Source organism: Barbus barbus (assembly GCF_936440315.1).
Source record: "Barbus barbus genome assembly, chromosome: 36".
In the NCBI taxonomy this organism is placed as follows: Eukaryota; Metazoa; Chordata; class Actinopteri; order Cypriniformes; family Cyprinidae; genus Barbus; species Barbus barbus.
Genome location: NC_136714.1, coordinates 27417646 through 27432151, shown reverse-complemented (window position 1 = coordinate 27432151; position 14506 = coordinate 27417646). Strand labels below are relative to the sequence as shown.

At 35.0% G+C, this 14506-nt stretch overlaps 3 protein-coding genes across 4 annotated transcripts in view; 1 reads left to right on the top strand and 2 right to left on the bottom strand.

The window, feature by feature from the left end:
• Nucleotides 1–459: 459 nt before the first annotated feature.
• On the bottom strand, nucleotides 460–10082 carry nars1 (asparaginyl-tRNA synthetase 1). Its single transcript, XM_079395161.1, has 15 exons — nucleotides 9875–10082; nucleotides 9298–9380; nucleotides 9146–9211; nucleotides 7188–7280; nucleotides 7008–7097; nucleotides 6447–6525; nucleotides 6222–6292; nucleotides 5570–5656; nucleotides 5230–5451; nucleotides 4177–4376; nucleotides 3772–3907; nucleotides 3041–3154; nucleotides 2824–2955; nucleotides 1684–1815; nucleotides 460–766 (listed from the first exon to the last, which is right to left on the bottom strand). The coding sequence occupies exons 1-15, from the start codon at nucleotides 9906–9908 to the stop codon at nucleotides 635–637; spliced, it is 1671 nt and encodes a 556-aa protein (XP_079251287.1). The 5' UTR covers nucleotides 9909–10082; the 3' UTR covers nucleotides 460–634.
• A 743-nt stretch (nucleotides 10083–10825) lies between these two features.
• Nucleotides 10826–12939, bottom strand: LOC306856431 (uncharacterized protein). Its single transcript, XM_079395725.1, has 4 exons — nucleotides 12541–12939; nucleotides 12276–12373; nucleotides 11488–11598; nucleotides 10826–11384 (listed from the first exon to the last, which is right to left on the bottom strand). Exons 1-4 carry the CDS (start codon nucleotides 12614–12616, stop codon nucleotides 11316–11318), a joined length of 354 nt encoding a protein of 117 aa, XP_079251851.1. The 5' UTR covers nucleotides 12617–12939; the 3' UTR covers nucleotides 10826–11315.
• Nucleotides 12940–13042: 103 nt separating this feature from the next.
• Nucleotides 13043–14506, top strand: part of LOC306856430 (thioredoxin-like protein 1) — a 10231-nt gene continuing 8767 nt past the window's right edge. For both annotated transcript variants that reach the window (XM_079395724.1, XM_079395723.1), the window contains exons 1-2: nucleotides 13043–13269; nucleotides 14162–14258. In XM_079395724.1, coding sequence (XP_079251850.1) covers nucleotides 13172–13269; nucleotides 14162–14258 — 195 coding nt within the window. In that variant the 5' untranslated portion in view covers nucleotides 13043–13171. The remainder of the gene's footprint in view (nucleotides 13270–14161; nucleotides 14259–14506) is intronic.

Genomic DNA, 14506 nt, shown 5'->3' with positions numbered 1-14506 from the left:
AATTACATTTTAAATGAAATTTTCTAATAATCCATCATTGGTTTGAGTCCTGATCTTCATCCACAAGCAGATAAAGTGTGTTTGAATCACAAGGAAGTAAAAGCAAAGCCATTATATTTGACAGATGCTTTTAACAGGCGTTTCCTGCTGTAACCGGTTCTGCTACAAGCCATAACATATCAACTTATTCTCTTTCACTGGAACAAACCAACAAAATACTGCTGTTCAGATTCATCTCTATTCTTCAGTCTCTGTTCAATGATTGACCGTCTTAGGGTTGAATATTGTCATCAAATCAACCTCACTGCTTCAATTGTCTTTAGATTAGATAATGCACATTAAAATACTCAACATAAATTGCCTCTTACAAACCTTAATTTCTTCTGAATATGATTATGAAGACAAATCACAGTGCAGTTGAGCTTCTCTGCTTCCCTCTAGTGGAATCAAACACAAATGCATGATCTCATTGATTTATTATGCCACAGATGAATATATCAAGAATACAACGCAACACCGAATCACCATTCAAACCGTCTTCTGATTAGATCTCTAAACATGACATAAATACGGTCTCCGGCAATGAGAGAGTGATTTGATTTCCTAGTTGGTCTCTTGCAGTGTGTGTGTGTGTTTAAGGCCGGCAGCGCTGAATGAAGCGTGGGTACAGGCAGACGTCCCGGATGTGATGGCGGTTTAGCAGCCAGGTGAGGAATCGCTCCAAACCCAGACCGTATCCGCCGTGAGGACACGTGCCAAACTTCCTCTGAAACACACAAGCATCCACACGCTGACACTCTGAACGCTGATGTGTCGTGACAAACAGCTGGACAACATCTGCAATCATTTTGTCAAATTTAACGACAGTATTATTGTCAAACTACAAAGTAAAATGATGAAGTTAAAGATAATCAGAGTGTTTTCAAAGAAAAATATTATTTCAGTCCATGTCAAAATTTCATGTTTAATTCAACGTGTTACTTGCTGTTTCTGTAATTATTTGTGAAATTTATTACCGATTTCTAAGCATTTTGTTTAAAAAAAGAAAAAGGCATAGAAGTTTCCACGTGGCATGTCATATATTAAAATATTTTATGAAAAAAAAAAATAGTGCTGCTTGATTCTAGGTTAAAATGGTGCATGTGAATGTAAAAAAAAGATTCAATATTTTTCCTGCAAACATGCATTATTAAATACATTAAATAAATTATCATTTACATGTAACTTTGTGATACCACTTGCCAACAATGTCTACTTAAAATGAAGACAATTTTTGTGCAAATACATAAATATCAAGCTGTTTGGGGACGGTAATATTTTTTTTATGCATTTGAAAGTCTCTTTTCTCACCAAGCTGCATTTATTTGATCAAAAATACTTATTCTAATGTAAAATATCTGTTTTCAGCATCAGTGAAATACTCCAGTCTTCAGTGTCACATGATCTTCAGAAATCATTATAATATTCTGATTTACTGCTCAACAAATATTTCTGATTATTATCAATGTTGAAAACAGTTGTGTTGCCCAATATTTTTGTGGAAACTGGGATAACATTTTATTTTTCAGGATTCACAGATGAATAGAAAGAACAGCATTTATGTGAAACAGAAATATTTTGTAACATTATAAATGTCTCTTTCTGAATGGTAGAGTATATGAAATATAGCCAATAAGCTGTTACCTGGTCGGTGTACCAGTAGTAGGGTGTGGGATCGATTCCCTCTCTCTTATACCCCTCCAGGAGCTCCTCAGAGTCCCAGATACGCATGGAGCCTCCCACGATCTCACCGACGTTAGGCATCAGCACATCCACCTGACAAACACACACACATCGGCCAATTACAACACAACCGATACTGACATTTTTGTCCTTTTGCATATTAATGTCTTTTCTGTATATAGCTTGAGTTTTGTTCTGGTATCTCATTGGTCCATATATCCGCATGTTTAAACACCGAATATGTTGTGATTGTTAATAGGGTTGGATTTCGTTTGAATTTTAGCGATTCCGATTCTCATCGATTCCTGGTTTTGATTCCAATAAGATAAAAAAAAATTAAGTTAAAACATTTATTCTGTCTTTTTACAAAGCATTCTGTTGCAGCTGAATAACATGAGCAGCCTACAGAACACTGCAAGAGGAATTTTGCCTATGCTTTTAACAAAAATACCACAGCAAAAACAACTAGATTAAGATGAATGTCAAATATTAAAGTGTTAAAGATAAGTAAACAGTCAGTAATAAAATAGGAACAAACAAATCAATTAGCAATAGCATAAATAAATACAACTAAACCAAATTTCAGGTACAGAAACTAATTAAAAGTTAAAAAATACTTTCTTTTAAAAATAAAATATAGATGAATTAAAGTTATTAAATATACTCAGTCAAGATCAGTGCATGATTTTCTTTGATTAATGTTAATGACGGGCAGCGCGTTTATTAGGCTGATGCACGCAGATCTAAAAATACTGTGCGTTTTCTTTCTCATCTGTTTACGTTCACTTATTTATCACGTGTTTATGATGATATACTGACGTAGTTTTCTGCATACTGGCCGATAAATATGATAAATATGAAAGTCGTCAGTTCTGGTCCGGAACAACCTTTTCTGCAGTGAAATGCACAGAACGGTTCGAGAACGGAAACAAACCCGGGAACCTGCAAGTTCTTTCTGTTCCTGCACTTAAATCATTTAAAATCCAGGAATCATTAAACAGAATCGTCTTATTGAATACCCAGCTCTTAGGAATTTGGAACTGGTTCTATAATGGAACCGGTTTTCGATACGCAAGCCTAATTGTTAAGGAGGATCCTGACCGATTCAGTGAGTCGGTGGTCCTCAGCGCAGCGCTGCATGTAGAAGGATTTGATCTCGGCTGGGAAGCGACACAGCAGGATGGTCTCGTTAATAGAGTCGGTCATCAGTCGCTCAGGGGCTTCTGGGATATCCTGCAGAAATCACACACCATCAGTCAAATATCCAAGCTTTTGCAGTTGAGCACTCTTGGAAATAATGAAACTCAATAAAACACACCTCTCCAAACTCATAAAACGTCCCATCATCCTTCTTGATGTTGTGCTCTTTGAGCCACTCAATGGCTTCGGTGTAGTTCATCCTCTTGAATGGCCTTTTGGGAGGCTTAAAGTCCTGCAAGAGAGAGAGGAGGAAAAAAAGATTTACTGCACAGACTTAAGAGCTTCCATAGTTTTTGATTTGAATCAATTTTCTATGACCCTTCCAGTCATTTGTAACAATGTTGTTATTGCTAACAAAACCTAAAAAAAACACAAATATTTTATTTTTGGTCAGCTGCCAAGGCAACATTTCTCATTTTCATTTAAAACTGAAATGCTAAAATGACTAAAACTGAAAAAAAAAAAAAAATTCTAATTTTTTTTTTTTTGGGATAAATTTCCATAACGCTTCCAGTTTCTGACAATGTTGTTATCATCAACTAAAAATAATATTTATGTTAACTGAAATTAAAATTAATCTTAACTGAAATAGAATAAGTTTAAAAAAAACGTCGCCAATTTTAAGTGCTAAAATGACTAAAACTGGAATAAAAATAAATAAAAATGAAATAGTTTTTAAAAACAAACACTCATAACAAATATTTAAATAAATCTTCTACAAAGATGAAGTTAATTTCCATAAATTTTATATGCCTGAATAACATAATCCAGGCCTAAAATGTAAAATATTATGACATTTCCAGGTTTTATCTGTGACTGTGAAGCTCAGTGTGAGGTCAGGGGTCGTACCGGGTTAATGTCATAGAGCAGCTGCGCAGCAGGAGACTTCAGGACCCTGTCGACCACGTCACACACCAGATCCTCCAACCGGTTCAGAAGGTCTTCATAGGACATGAAGGGACACTCAGCCTCGATGTGGGTGTACCTGAACACACACACATTACACTGACATGCTTCTGTATGTTTCTGTTATGTCCTTGCACGAGAAAGGGGTTATTATTTTGGGGGATTAAAAAAAAAAAAACAGCTGGGTGTATTTTTATCATTATAGGGTAGAAGTGTACACACACTGCCAACACACAGTTATGTTCTAACAACATGTAAAAGTGAATTTTGCATCCGATGACCCCTTTAATAGCTAAAGAAGGGATGTAAGAGTTTCACTGAATGAATGCTGAAGGCTCCCAGACTCACTCGGCCAGGTGTCTGCGTGTGCGCGACTGCTCGGCACGGTACGACTGCGCGATGCAGAAGGTGTCGCCCAGCGCAGGGATGCAGGTCTCCAGGTAGAGCTGAGACGACTGCGTCAGGTACGCATTCTCTCCGAAGTAGTTGAGACCGAAGAGCGTGGAGCCGCCCTCCACCTGCGTCTGCACCAGAGTGGGCGGAGTTATCTGAGAACGACAACAAACAAGCATCTGTGTTTACTAAAACAACATCCTGTGCCTCAAAACGAGATTTTGCACAATTACGCATATAGTTGACCCAAAAATTTATATTAGCTGAACGTGTCCTCACTCTCAGGCCATTCAAGATTAGGATGAGTTTGTTTCTTCATCAGATCTGGAGAAATGTAGCATTCCATCACTTGATCAGCAAGAGAGTCCAAACAGCTGATAAAAACATGACAATAACAAGTAATCCACACCACTCCAGTCCATCAGTTAACTTCTTGAGAAGACAAAAGATGAAACAAATCCATCATTTTTAACTAAAATAGAGTCCATAATCCATAATAATGCTTCCTCCAGTGAAAAAGTGGTCTGGTCTAAACCAGAGAGAAATCTGCACAGATCAAGCACCGCTTACGAGCCAAAACTAAAGTACAAAACAGCTCTAAACTAATACTGTATGTGGCTGGATTTAGATGTGAGAGACAACAGGAGGTGCACTTTTTCAATGGAGGAAGCGTTATTATGGATTATGGACTCATATTTTGGCCAGAAGGAACTGTTTGAAGTTTAAAGTGTCTTAATGATGGATTTGTTTCATCTTATGTGTTCTCCAGATGTTAACAGATGGACTGGAGTGGTGTGGATTATTGTGATGTTTTTATCAGCTGTTTGGACTCTCATTCTGACGGCACCCATTCACTGCAGAGCATCCATTGCTGAGCAAGTGATGGAATGACATATTTTTCTAAATCTGATGAAGAAACAAACTAATCCTAATCTGGGATGAATTTAGAGTGAGGACATTTTCATTTTCGGGGGAACCAATCCTCTAACGCATGGTTCAGGGAATGACCTCGTAGTAGCCCCGGCTGAAGAAATGATCCCGGAAACACTGCGTGACGGTGGACCGGACTTTCAGGATCTTGGAGACGTTTTCTCCACGGATCATCATGTGCCTGTTGTTGAGCTGCACGTCCACGTCAGACTCCTCGTTCAGCAGGTTATCGGCGCCGCCGGCCGGAGCGAGACCGATCAGCTCCCAGAAATCACAGTGCAGCTCATGGCCGCCCGGAGCCTTTCAGAACAAAACCATGAACTACATTTTAGAAATCAAGACAGAACTTTCATTCTTAGATGAACTAATATAGGGAAGTAATATTATATTAATTAATTTATCTGGGTAATTGTCTCACCTGCTTGCCCTCAGGAACAGGTTTCACGGTTCCATACAGAGCGACGGTGCTCTCCGTAGACAACACCAGGCCATTATAACACTGACACTGCACACACATTCATCAACATGACCCAAATAACAATAGATCATATTGAGAAATGCAAAAAATATCATTAAAATTCTGAAATATTTAATTATTATATAATATATAATTTATACAATATATTGTTGTACATTAATACATAATTTATCAAATATATTTTCATATTTATTTTATTTTTGTAAAATTGTATACATATTTTTATACAATATTTTATATATTTTTCAGATCATTTTTTTTATTTTTAATTAGGGCATTGCCTCGCCTTACTCCCATATATTTTCTTCTTCTATATTTATTTTTTAAGTAGTGACCTTAATCCTATATCATCCTTGCTTTAATTTTTTTTATTTTAATTAGGGCATCACTCAACCTTAATCCTATATAATATTTGCATTTATTTATTTACTGTAATTAGGGCATCGTTTAGCCTTAATCATATATCAGTTTCGGTTCTATTTTTATTTTATTTTAAAATATCCTAATAACCAGCAGCTCTGATAACTAACAGGGTTGACAGAATTAATTTACCCATTTTTAATTGTGTAAAATATCAGCAAACAGACAGTACCAGTTTGTCCGTAAGAACACACTGCAGGAAACCGGTTCCATCACGCAGCACAATAAACAGGAGGTTCTTCCCTGAGAAAACACAAGCAAACATATTTTAAAACAAACTATATTTTCATTGAAACTATGCTTTATGAATGCATGTTCGCGTAGTAGAGTAAGACTGCTGAGGATCCTAGGTGCTCATTTCAGGCTCGTTCGGTAGAAGAAAACTAAATCTGCTCACCTTGTCTGCGTATCCGATGGACCCAACCGAACACCTTCACCCTCTGCTCTCTCAGAGCCTCCAGTTTATCAATCTTCACCTGAGCGTGACAGAAAATAAACCACAAAAACTGACTTCAAGATTAAGAGGAACACTTTCAATTTCATTTCAGCTTCACTGGCTATCATGCAACCATAAACCTTTATATTCGACTACTTTCTCAACCTGATGTGAAAAATACTGGATGTGCCGTGGTGCAGATGTGAGTATTTCAGTGCGTTTAAACAGAATTTTGAGAATCTGAAATCGAATCAAACTCATTTGAAATGATGAATTTTGTGTGCCAAAACTTTTGTTTTTGCTGAATTGCTTCATTCTTCTTTTCACGATTTGAATAAAAGCGTCTGCTAAATGCATAAATGTAAACCTACCCATCCTCACACTGTAAAAATAATAATGAAAACTATTTATTTTGCACCTTTCATGTATAATGCAGCTCAAAATGCTTTACTTAAAAGCATAATAATGCCATTATACAGTCAATATATTATATATTCTGTCCATAATTCAGAAAACTCTCACGGTTTTGGGTTCAGGAAGGCTGGGGTCATTCTCGATGACAAGCTTTTTAGCTTCTTCCAGATTCTTCTCTCTGCGATCAGCATCTTCAGTCTGTCAATCATGAGATCAGAAGGACAGAGGTTAAAACAGACATACAGGACGCTGACGTGGAGATCAGTTTACCGGATGAGAATCACAAACCTCCTTCTTCTCTTTGCCCTCATTCTTCATTTGCTCTCGATTGAAGAGCTTCTTCGCGTTCTTCATCTGAGTCTTAGAGATGACGGCCCAACGCTGACAGCACACACACACACCACAACATTAAAATAAAAGGTTCAGCTATTAACAGGATACACTACAGGTACATTTCTATTTCTATGAACTTTGATAAATTATTTACTACCTTCTAACATGTTATTGTCAAATAATGCATGATATTAAAAATAGTGAAATAGGGACAAATTGTATATGCACCATGAAAACAAAAATGTACATGTGAGACATTCTGTTTTTCCAGAACAGAAGATATAGCTAATATAACATTGCGGTGGGGGCTGGAGCTGTTTTGTTACAGGAGGATGTGACGTTGATCATCCGGTTTGTTATTTTTCTCAGAACTTTAACAAACATCAACTTAATTATTCCACTATTGAGGAGGCGGCTCTATCACTTCTCCTTGCATTGCAGCATTTCGAAGTTTATATTGGCTCTACTAATCTACCTATTGTTGTCTTTACTGAGCATAATCCTCTCATTTTTTTGTCCCGTATGTATAATCAGAATCAACGGCTTATGCGGTGGGCTCTGGTGGTACAGAATTATGATTTGGAGATTAGGCACAAAAGAGGTCAGGAGAATAGCAGATGCGTTTAGGAAAGGTTAAGAATGCAAACATATATTTTTTTATTATATTTTTACTCTTAAGGGGAAGAGTGTTACGGCTGGTGCCTTTTGGTGTTGTTGTCTGTTGTTTTTTCTCGTCTTTTTGTTTCTCTGTTGTTTTTACTTTTTTAGTGCTACGCCATTGGTCCTGCTCCCTGCCAATCATCGTTGGAGGAGATGATGTCATCTGTCTAGTTAAATACACTAGGTAAGGCTCACTTGTTGTACTTTTTGTTTTTGCTAGTGAGAGTAGCTTAGTTTAGGGTATCTTTGGATACTGAAGATTTTCTTTTCTTTTTGTTTCTCTTTAGTTAAGTTTAGATTTGATAACGGAGTTAGAGGGTTATGTTTTGATTATTTATTTTATTTGACTGCCGCCCAGTTCCCTTCGTCTTTTTCCCTAATTATTTGGGCTGATTTCTTTCTAGTTTTTTTTATGTAAATATTATATTGAATGGTTATTATATTGAATGAGCTTTCCCACTGTAAACATTGTAAATAATCACCGGTTTGTTGCCTTTAGCGCTTTGGTTTTTATTTCTTATGCTGGTATCGGGTCGAGATCAGCAATTAATGTTATTCCCTATACCCCTTAAAATCGCTAGGAATTGTAACAGTAACGAAAACAAAAATAACGACTTTATTACAATATTTGTATATGATATTTAATTTAAATTGACAAAAAAGCTGTTAAATTTAGGCAATGTGAATTTATATACACTACATATAATTATAACATTTTTAGTTATTTTAGTTTAAATATTAAGTAAACAAATAATTTAGTTAATTTTTTAAGTTATTTTAATTTACTAAAACTATAAATAAAAAAACTTTTACTTGTTACTTGAAATAAAATAACCATAAACTATAATAGAATAAAATAAAAAACTAAACTTTCATTTATTTTAACTTTATGTACTAAAATAATTGAAATTAAAAGTAAAAATTACATATTTACAAAAAATAAACATAAATAAATAAAATGACTAAATCCTTAAAAATGGAAAGAAATAAAGAAAAGTTATTTCAAAATATGAATTAAAAAATATAACAGTATATAATGTGCATACAAAAATAAAACTAATTCTGAAAATACCACTTATCAGTTACTGTATCAGTTTTAAATGGAATATTTTATAGATTATTTAATTCTATATACTTGTCATTTTTCCCTGATTGATGATGAAAAGTATACACTTATGTCAGGAATCTTTCAAATCAATAGATCTATATGATTATTTTTGCTACTGTTAGTTAGTTGCTGGTTCGTTTCACACCTCTCCTTCCTTCTGTGAGTCCACATTGATCACCGGAAAAGGTTCTTTTCCAACAAACAACAGCGCCTGGAAAGATTACAGAGAACATTATGGAATGACATCCCAAGTATGAACATATGAAAGTGATATCTGCATAATCCAGGACGAGGCACCTTGAGAGGCGTTTTAAAGGGCTTCTGCTCCGATCCGTCTCCATCCACATCACTGCCCTGTTTATCAGACACATACAGCTCTTCTGTAGGAGAAATAACAGCAGCGTTTACATTACATGCAGATCCAGATCCCACTTCACTTCTGGAAGCCACTCTTTAGTGTGCTAGCTAGGGCACTGAAACTCTTCTTTAATTAGTCTGACTCAGTTGATTGCTTATAAACAAAGTTATATTTAAAATAATAAGGTGTCATTAATCAGCACATTCTGATGCAACCCTCTGCAGAGATTGTGTAAATCTAAACACTAGAGTATAAATATAATGACGTATATGAGTATGGTAGTTTGTTACATGCTAATATAAATGAATACTGCGGTAGTGTAACATTGGGGTTTTATGTAGTATATCGATCTATATAAAAACATTATTGAATAACACACATATAAATAAAGTATGCGGTGTGTACTGCAGTATGTATAAATATAGTATGTGTAGTATAGTATAGAGTAATAATAAGATCTGACGCAATATACAGCATCATCTTCATCATCATCACCATAATCATCCTCAAACTCACTGATCGACATCTGAGCGACGCCCTCGTCCGCCATATCACGCTGTAGACCGCTGAGGAGTGGAGTCCGGTTCGGTTCGGAAGATGTTTTGAGGTAAACGCTCCGTTAAACGGTTCCGTCGCTTCGCTTCCCGTCCCGTCACTACACACACACGCGCACGAGTCGCCGGAGACGCATGCGCAGGTGCGAGCCGTTCTGCGCTGTCGCTTCAGCCGGGGATTGGCCCGTTCGCAACATGACGCTTTTTCGGGGAAGCTGATTGGTTGGGGTGAGGCGAGGGGGCGGGAGTTTGAATAAGGGCGAGTAGGGTTGGTTGTTTTCGGACGTCCGTCAGTCACTAAACCTGTTTCTGCACAAACATTATATAATAATCAGACAGTTTTTTTTTTCATAATTTAAAATATAAATGAATATATGCTGGAACGACATGAGGGTGAGTAATTAATGAAAGAATTTTCATTTTTGGGTGAACTAACCCTTTAAGCAAATCCAAATGTGGATAGCCTACTACAGATCAAAACAGCATTTATAATGATTTTTACATTATATATATATATATATACACACACAACAATAAAGTAAATTAAGTTTTTGAAGAAAAATGTATTTTCTTGAAATATATAATGCTTTAAAAATATTTGTTTATATTTATTTATAATAAATAAATAATATATATATATATATATATATATATATATATACAACAAAAATATTCTATAAAATGGCTAAAATATAATGGAAAAATATATAAATATTTAGAAACATATTTTAGAAAACTTTTTTTGTTTTGTCAATTTTTGTATATAAAATATATATATATATATATTTATTTTTTTGGCTGTATGGGTATCCAAACCTGTCAGAAGAGTTTTGCTGATACCCAAAACCATTAAAAAACTGTCTTGTACCCTTAATTGTCTTATAGAGGAAAAAGCAGGAGAAAATGTGATGATTATAAAAAATGAGCAGGGTTTATTTAATCATTTTAGCTACGTTTCAATGCTCAGACTTTGTCTGGACTTCTCCCGTACTTCATCTGACCAGTCCAAATTCAACTAGTGCTATTATACCAAAGCAAAATCACTGCTTCACAACATTGTGATGTTAAAATCCACCTTTAAAATGGAGACGATATCCCTCGAAACCTCACAATCATGAGATTAAAGAGCAATAAGAACTACAGAGCAAGAGGAAAATAGTAATATAACAAAAATGAGCAACACGCATGCAGGTTGCTACTGAAAATCCTTAAATCCTTTAATATTTTAGTAAAAATGTAGGATATGTTCCATAAAAGTCTGTATGATAAAACATCAAATACATAATTAGAAAACTTTAGGTACTATAAAACACCAAAGTATTTATTAAACAAATGTGCAGATGTGTTCATTCAGTACTGAATGTATTCAATCTACATCTCTTCATCACAAAAGTGAACTTTCCTCATCCCATCTCAACCATCTCCAGCTCCACATAAGCAGACCACGGCTTTTCTTTCCTCCGCGTGCAGATCTGTGATTCGGCAAAAACAGAAAATGCATTCATTAATAGACTTGATTCACTACAAACAGTCAAACCGTTTATTTTTATAGGGTTATTTTGTGTCAAGTCTTACACGTTGGCAGCAGTGCAGCTGACAGATGGCATACAGCAGCACAGTACAGTACAGGCTCATTTCCAAGGAAAAGGTGCTTTCGAAAAGCACTGAAAAATCCTCATCCAAGCGCTGAAACAACACCAGCAATGCATTCAACAAGTCATATTGCACTATTCAACAACAGAAAATCACAGTAAAACAGTCAATCTTTAATTTTTTTCTGTAGGAAATACCTGTGTAAATCTCACTACCATAATATTTGTGGGGTGCTGTAGGTATTGTTTAGTAGTATGTATGCATTTATTAATTATTAATTACATTTTTATTAAATTGTTATAAATTAAACATACATCAAATTATAATAATAGTAAAATATTTAGTTTTTTAAATAGTTGGATTGAATAAATATTATTTATTTGTAATATTTTAATTTAATTTAATCTTATTTTATTAATAATTCAAAATGAGATTTGTGTATTTAATAGTGTACAATTAAAATATTTTGTAATATTTAAAAAAAAAAATATTATACTATTTTTTAATTTTTATATGTAGTTTATTTAGCTATTATTTATTTGTATGTATTGTTTATTAATTTAAAATTATATATATTAATAATAATAATAATAGGATAAAATAAATTTTTAGATGATCTACTTATTAATATTTAAAGTCCATTTTATATATATATATATATATATATATATATATATACACACACATTTTTTACAGTGACTGCATTACTCCAGGACACATGACGCCATTAATTAACAATTAAATGATCTGATCTTCAGTTATGAATATACCTGCTCCTGTCTTCCCTTCAAGGAAGAAAGCTTTGTGAGCTCCTTATTTTTCTTAGGTAAGCAGGCCACGTCAAATCTCCTTTTTTGTGCTTTCTTCTCTGAAAAACAAACAAACAAACAAAAAATAAACACTTCAAGTCAGTTTTATTTTCACATATACATACTGTTTCATAGCAGAGAAACACACAATCATCCTAATTATGCTATTGTTGATAGATCAGCCAAATGAGCTGATTTTTAATCTGTTATCTGCTATAAAACACACCGTGCTCAGCGCTCGTCTGCTTCAGAGCAAATAATGAAATCAGGAATAAAACCATCCAAGTTCGGATCCTGCTCATGTTTTGGTCGCGTTAAATCGGCCCGTCACCATGGCAACCCAGAAGAAAAATAATAAAAATGGTTCTGGAACAGGAGAATGTGAGATTTATTATTTTACTTTAGTTTTATTTATTTTGTTTACTTTTGTTTTTGTCGTCCACTCCGTTTTTGAGTGCGCTTGTTCATTTCACTCGACAGTATGAATATCATAATAATATTTTTTAATCCTTTTCATAAAAAACATTCATAAAATATTCACATACAATGATTTAAATAAATAAACATAAAATGCGTTTCGAATTGAAGTTATTTGGACCTCACGACAGTTGCTTTGCGACACTTCGTGAACGGTTCCCAGGCACCGCCCCTTTTGACGAAAACAGGCCGGTTGACCAATCACAAACGGGAAGAGTCGTCTGTGATTGGTCAGCCTGACTACCGTCGTCATCACAGGAAGTGTGATCCGGGAGGAGCGTCGTGCCGCGCCGAGACCCTCAAGTGATTTTGGATCAATCTGAGCGATAAGAAGCGATTAATAGCGCTAATCAGCGATTCGTTCCCCGTGTGTTTGAGTCATGGTCGGGGTGAAGGTGATCGGGAATGACTCCGAGTTCCAGGCGGAGCTGAGCGGCGCCGGATCAAGGCTGGCCGTGGTGAAGTTCACCATGAGCGGGTGAGTGAGTGTGTGTGAGGCCGCTGCAGCCGAACCCAACAGAACCGAGAACACACACACATACACACACACACACCCACCTGACGGGGCACAGACCGACCCGCTAGAAACCTGAGTGAACAGGGGACAAGAACTGGACCAACACCGGCATGACTTAGCAAAACACACACACACACACACACACACACACACACACACACACACACACACACACACACACACACACACACTCACACTCACACTCACACTCACACACACTCACACTCACACACACATAATATTAAGTCAGTTTTAACAACACATGCACATGTTGGTTCATGGTCACATGACATGCAGATTAACACTAAATTTTTAAATATTTTAGTGAGTCTTCAATTTGGATAGTTTTTATTTTAGAGGTATTTTAATCATTATAATTATTAAAAAAGTATATATTTTTATTTAATTATTTTAACATTACTTATTAATTTTAATTTAGCGTTGTGATGATTTAATTATTATTAAATATGTACATTACTATTATTATTATTAATTCTCATCTTGAAAATGTAGTTTATAACTAATATTTAGTAGGAGGTTATGAATTCTGAAAGTGACTTTTGTAACATTAATTTGTACTGTAATTTAGATGTTGTTTTCAGATGAAGATCATTAGATGTCAGAGTTGTTGTTGTTTTTAGTCAAATCTCATGCATCGTATAATAGTATGTTTTACTAGAAAATACTATTTTAGTTTTTCCATTTTTTAATCAGCATTACTAGCCATTTCTTTATAATTAATAGTGAAATTTTGTAGCAGAATGATTTCTGCACATGTTTTTCAGCGTGTGTGTGGTTTTATTTGTATGTGTGTGTCTGTGATGTTGACCGTTGATGGTTTTTCTCTGTCCAGGTGTCGTCCTTGTGTCAGAATAGCTCCAGCGTTCAACATGTTGAGCAACAAATATCCTCAGGTTGTGTTTCTGGAAGTCGATGTCCATGTTTGTCAGGTGAGAGAGCGCTTCTTATTATTTTCTGTAATTTGACATCAACTGTCAAAATATAATAATGCAGAAAAGGCTAAGACTTTAAACGAACAATTTTGTTAATAGAAAAACTATAAACGTTAACTGAAATAAAATAAAATATGAAAAATATACATCTTCATCTAATTTGTTGTTCCAAAATGACCCAAAATGTCAAGTTATATGTTTATCAAATATTGGATTCAATCTTGTTTTCTGTCAGATAGCACAGG

What these genes read in the sequence shown, in the direction of transcription:
- LOC306856431 (XM_079395725.1), bottom strand. Translation starts at nt 12,616, where the DNA reads ATGAGCAGGATCCGAACTTGGATGGTTTTATTCCTGATTTCATTATTT. An exon ending in TGAAGGGAAGACAGGAGCAG is followed by an intron (nt 11,599 to 12,275) that starts GTATATTCATAA and finishes GTGTTGTTTCAG; the next exon opens with CGCTTGGATGAGGATTTTTC. An exon ending in AGCTGCACTGCTGCCAACGT is followed by an intron (nt 11,385 to 11,487) that starts GTAAGACTTGAC and finishes GCCGAATCACAG; the next exon opens with ATCTGCACGCGGAGGAAAGA.
- nars1 (XM_079395161.1), bottom strand. Translation starts at nt 9,908, where the DNA reads ATGGCGGACGAGGGCGTCGCTCAGATGTCGATCA. An exon ending in CCATCGGATACGCAGACAAG is followed by an intron (nt 6,293 to 6,446) that starts GTGAGCAGATTT and finishes GTGTTTTCTCAG; the next exon opens with GGAAGAACCTCCTGTTTATT. An exon ending in ACTACTGGTACACCGACCAG is followed by an intron (nt 767 to 1,683) that starts GTAACAGCTTAT and finishes TGTGTGTTTCAG; the next exon opens with AGGAAGTTTGGCACGTGTCC.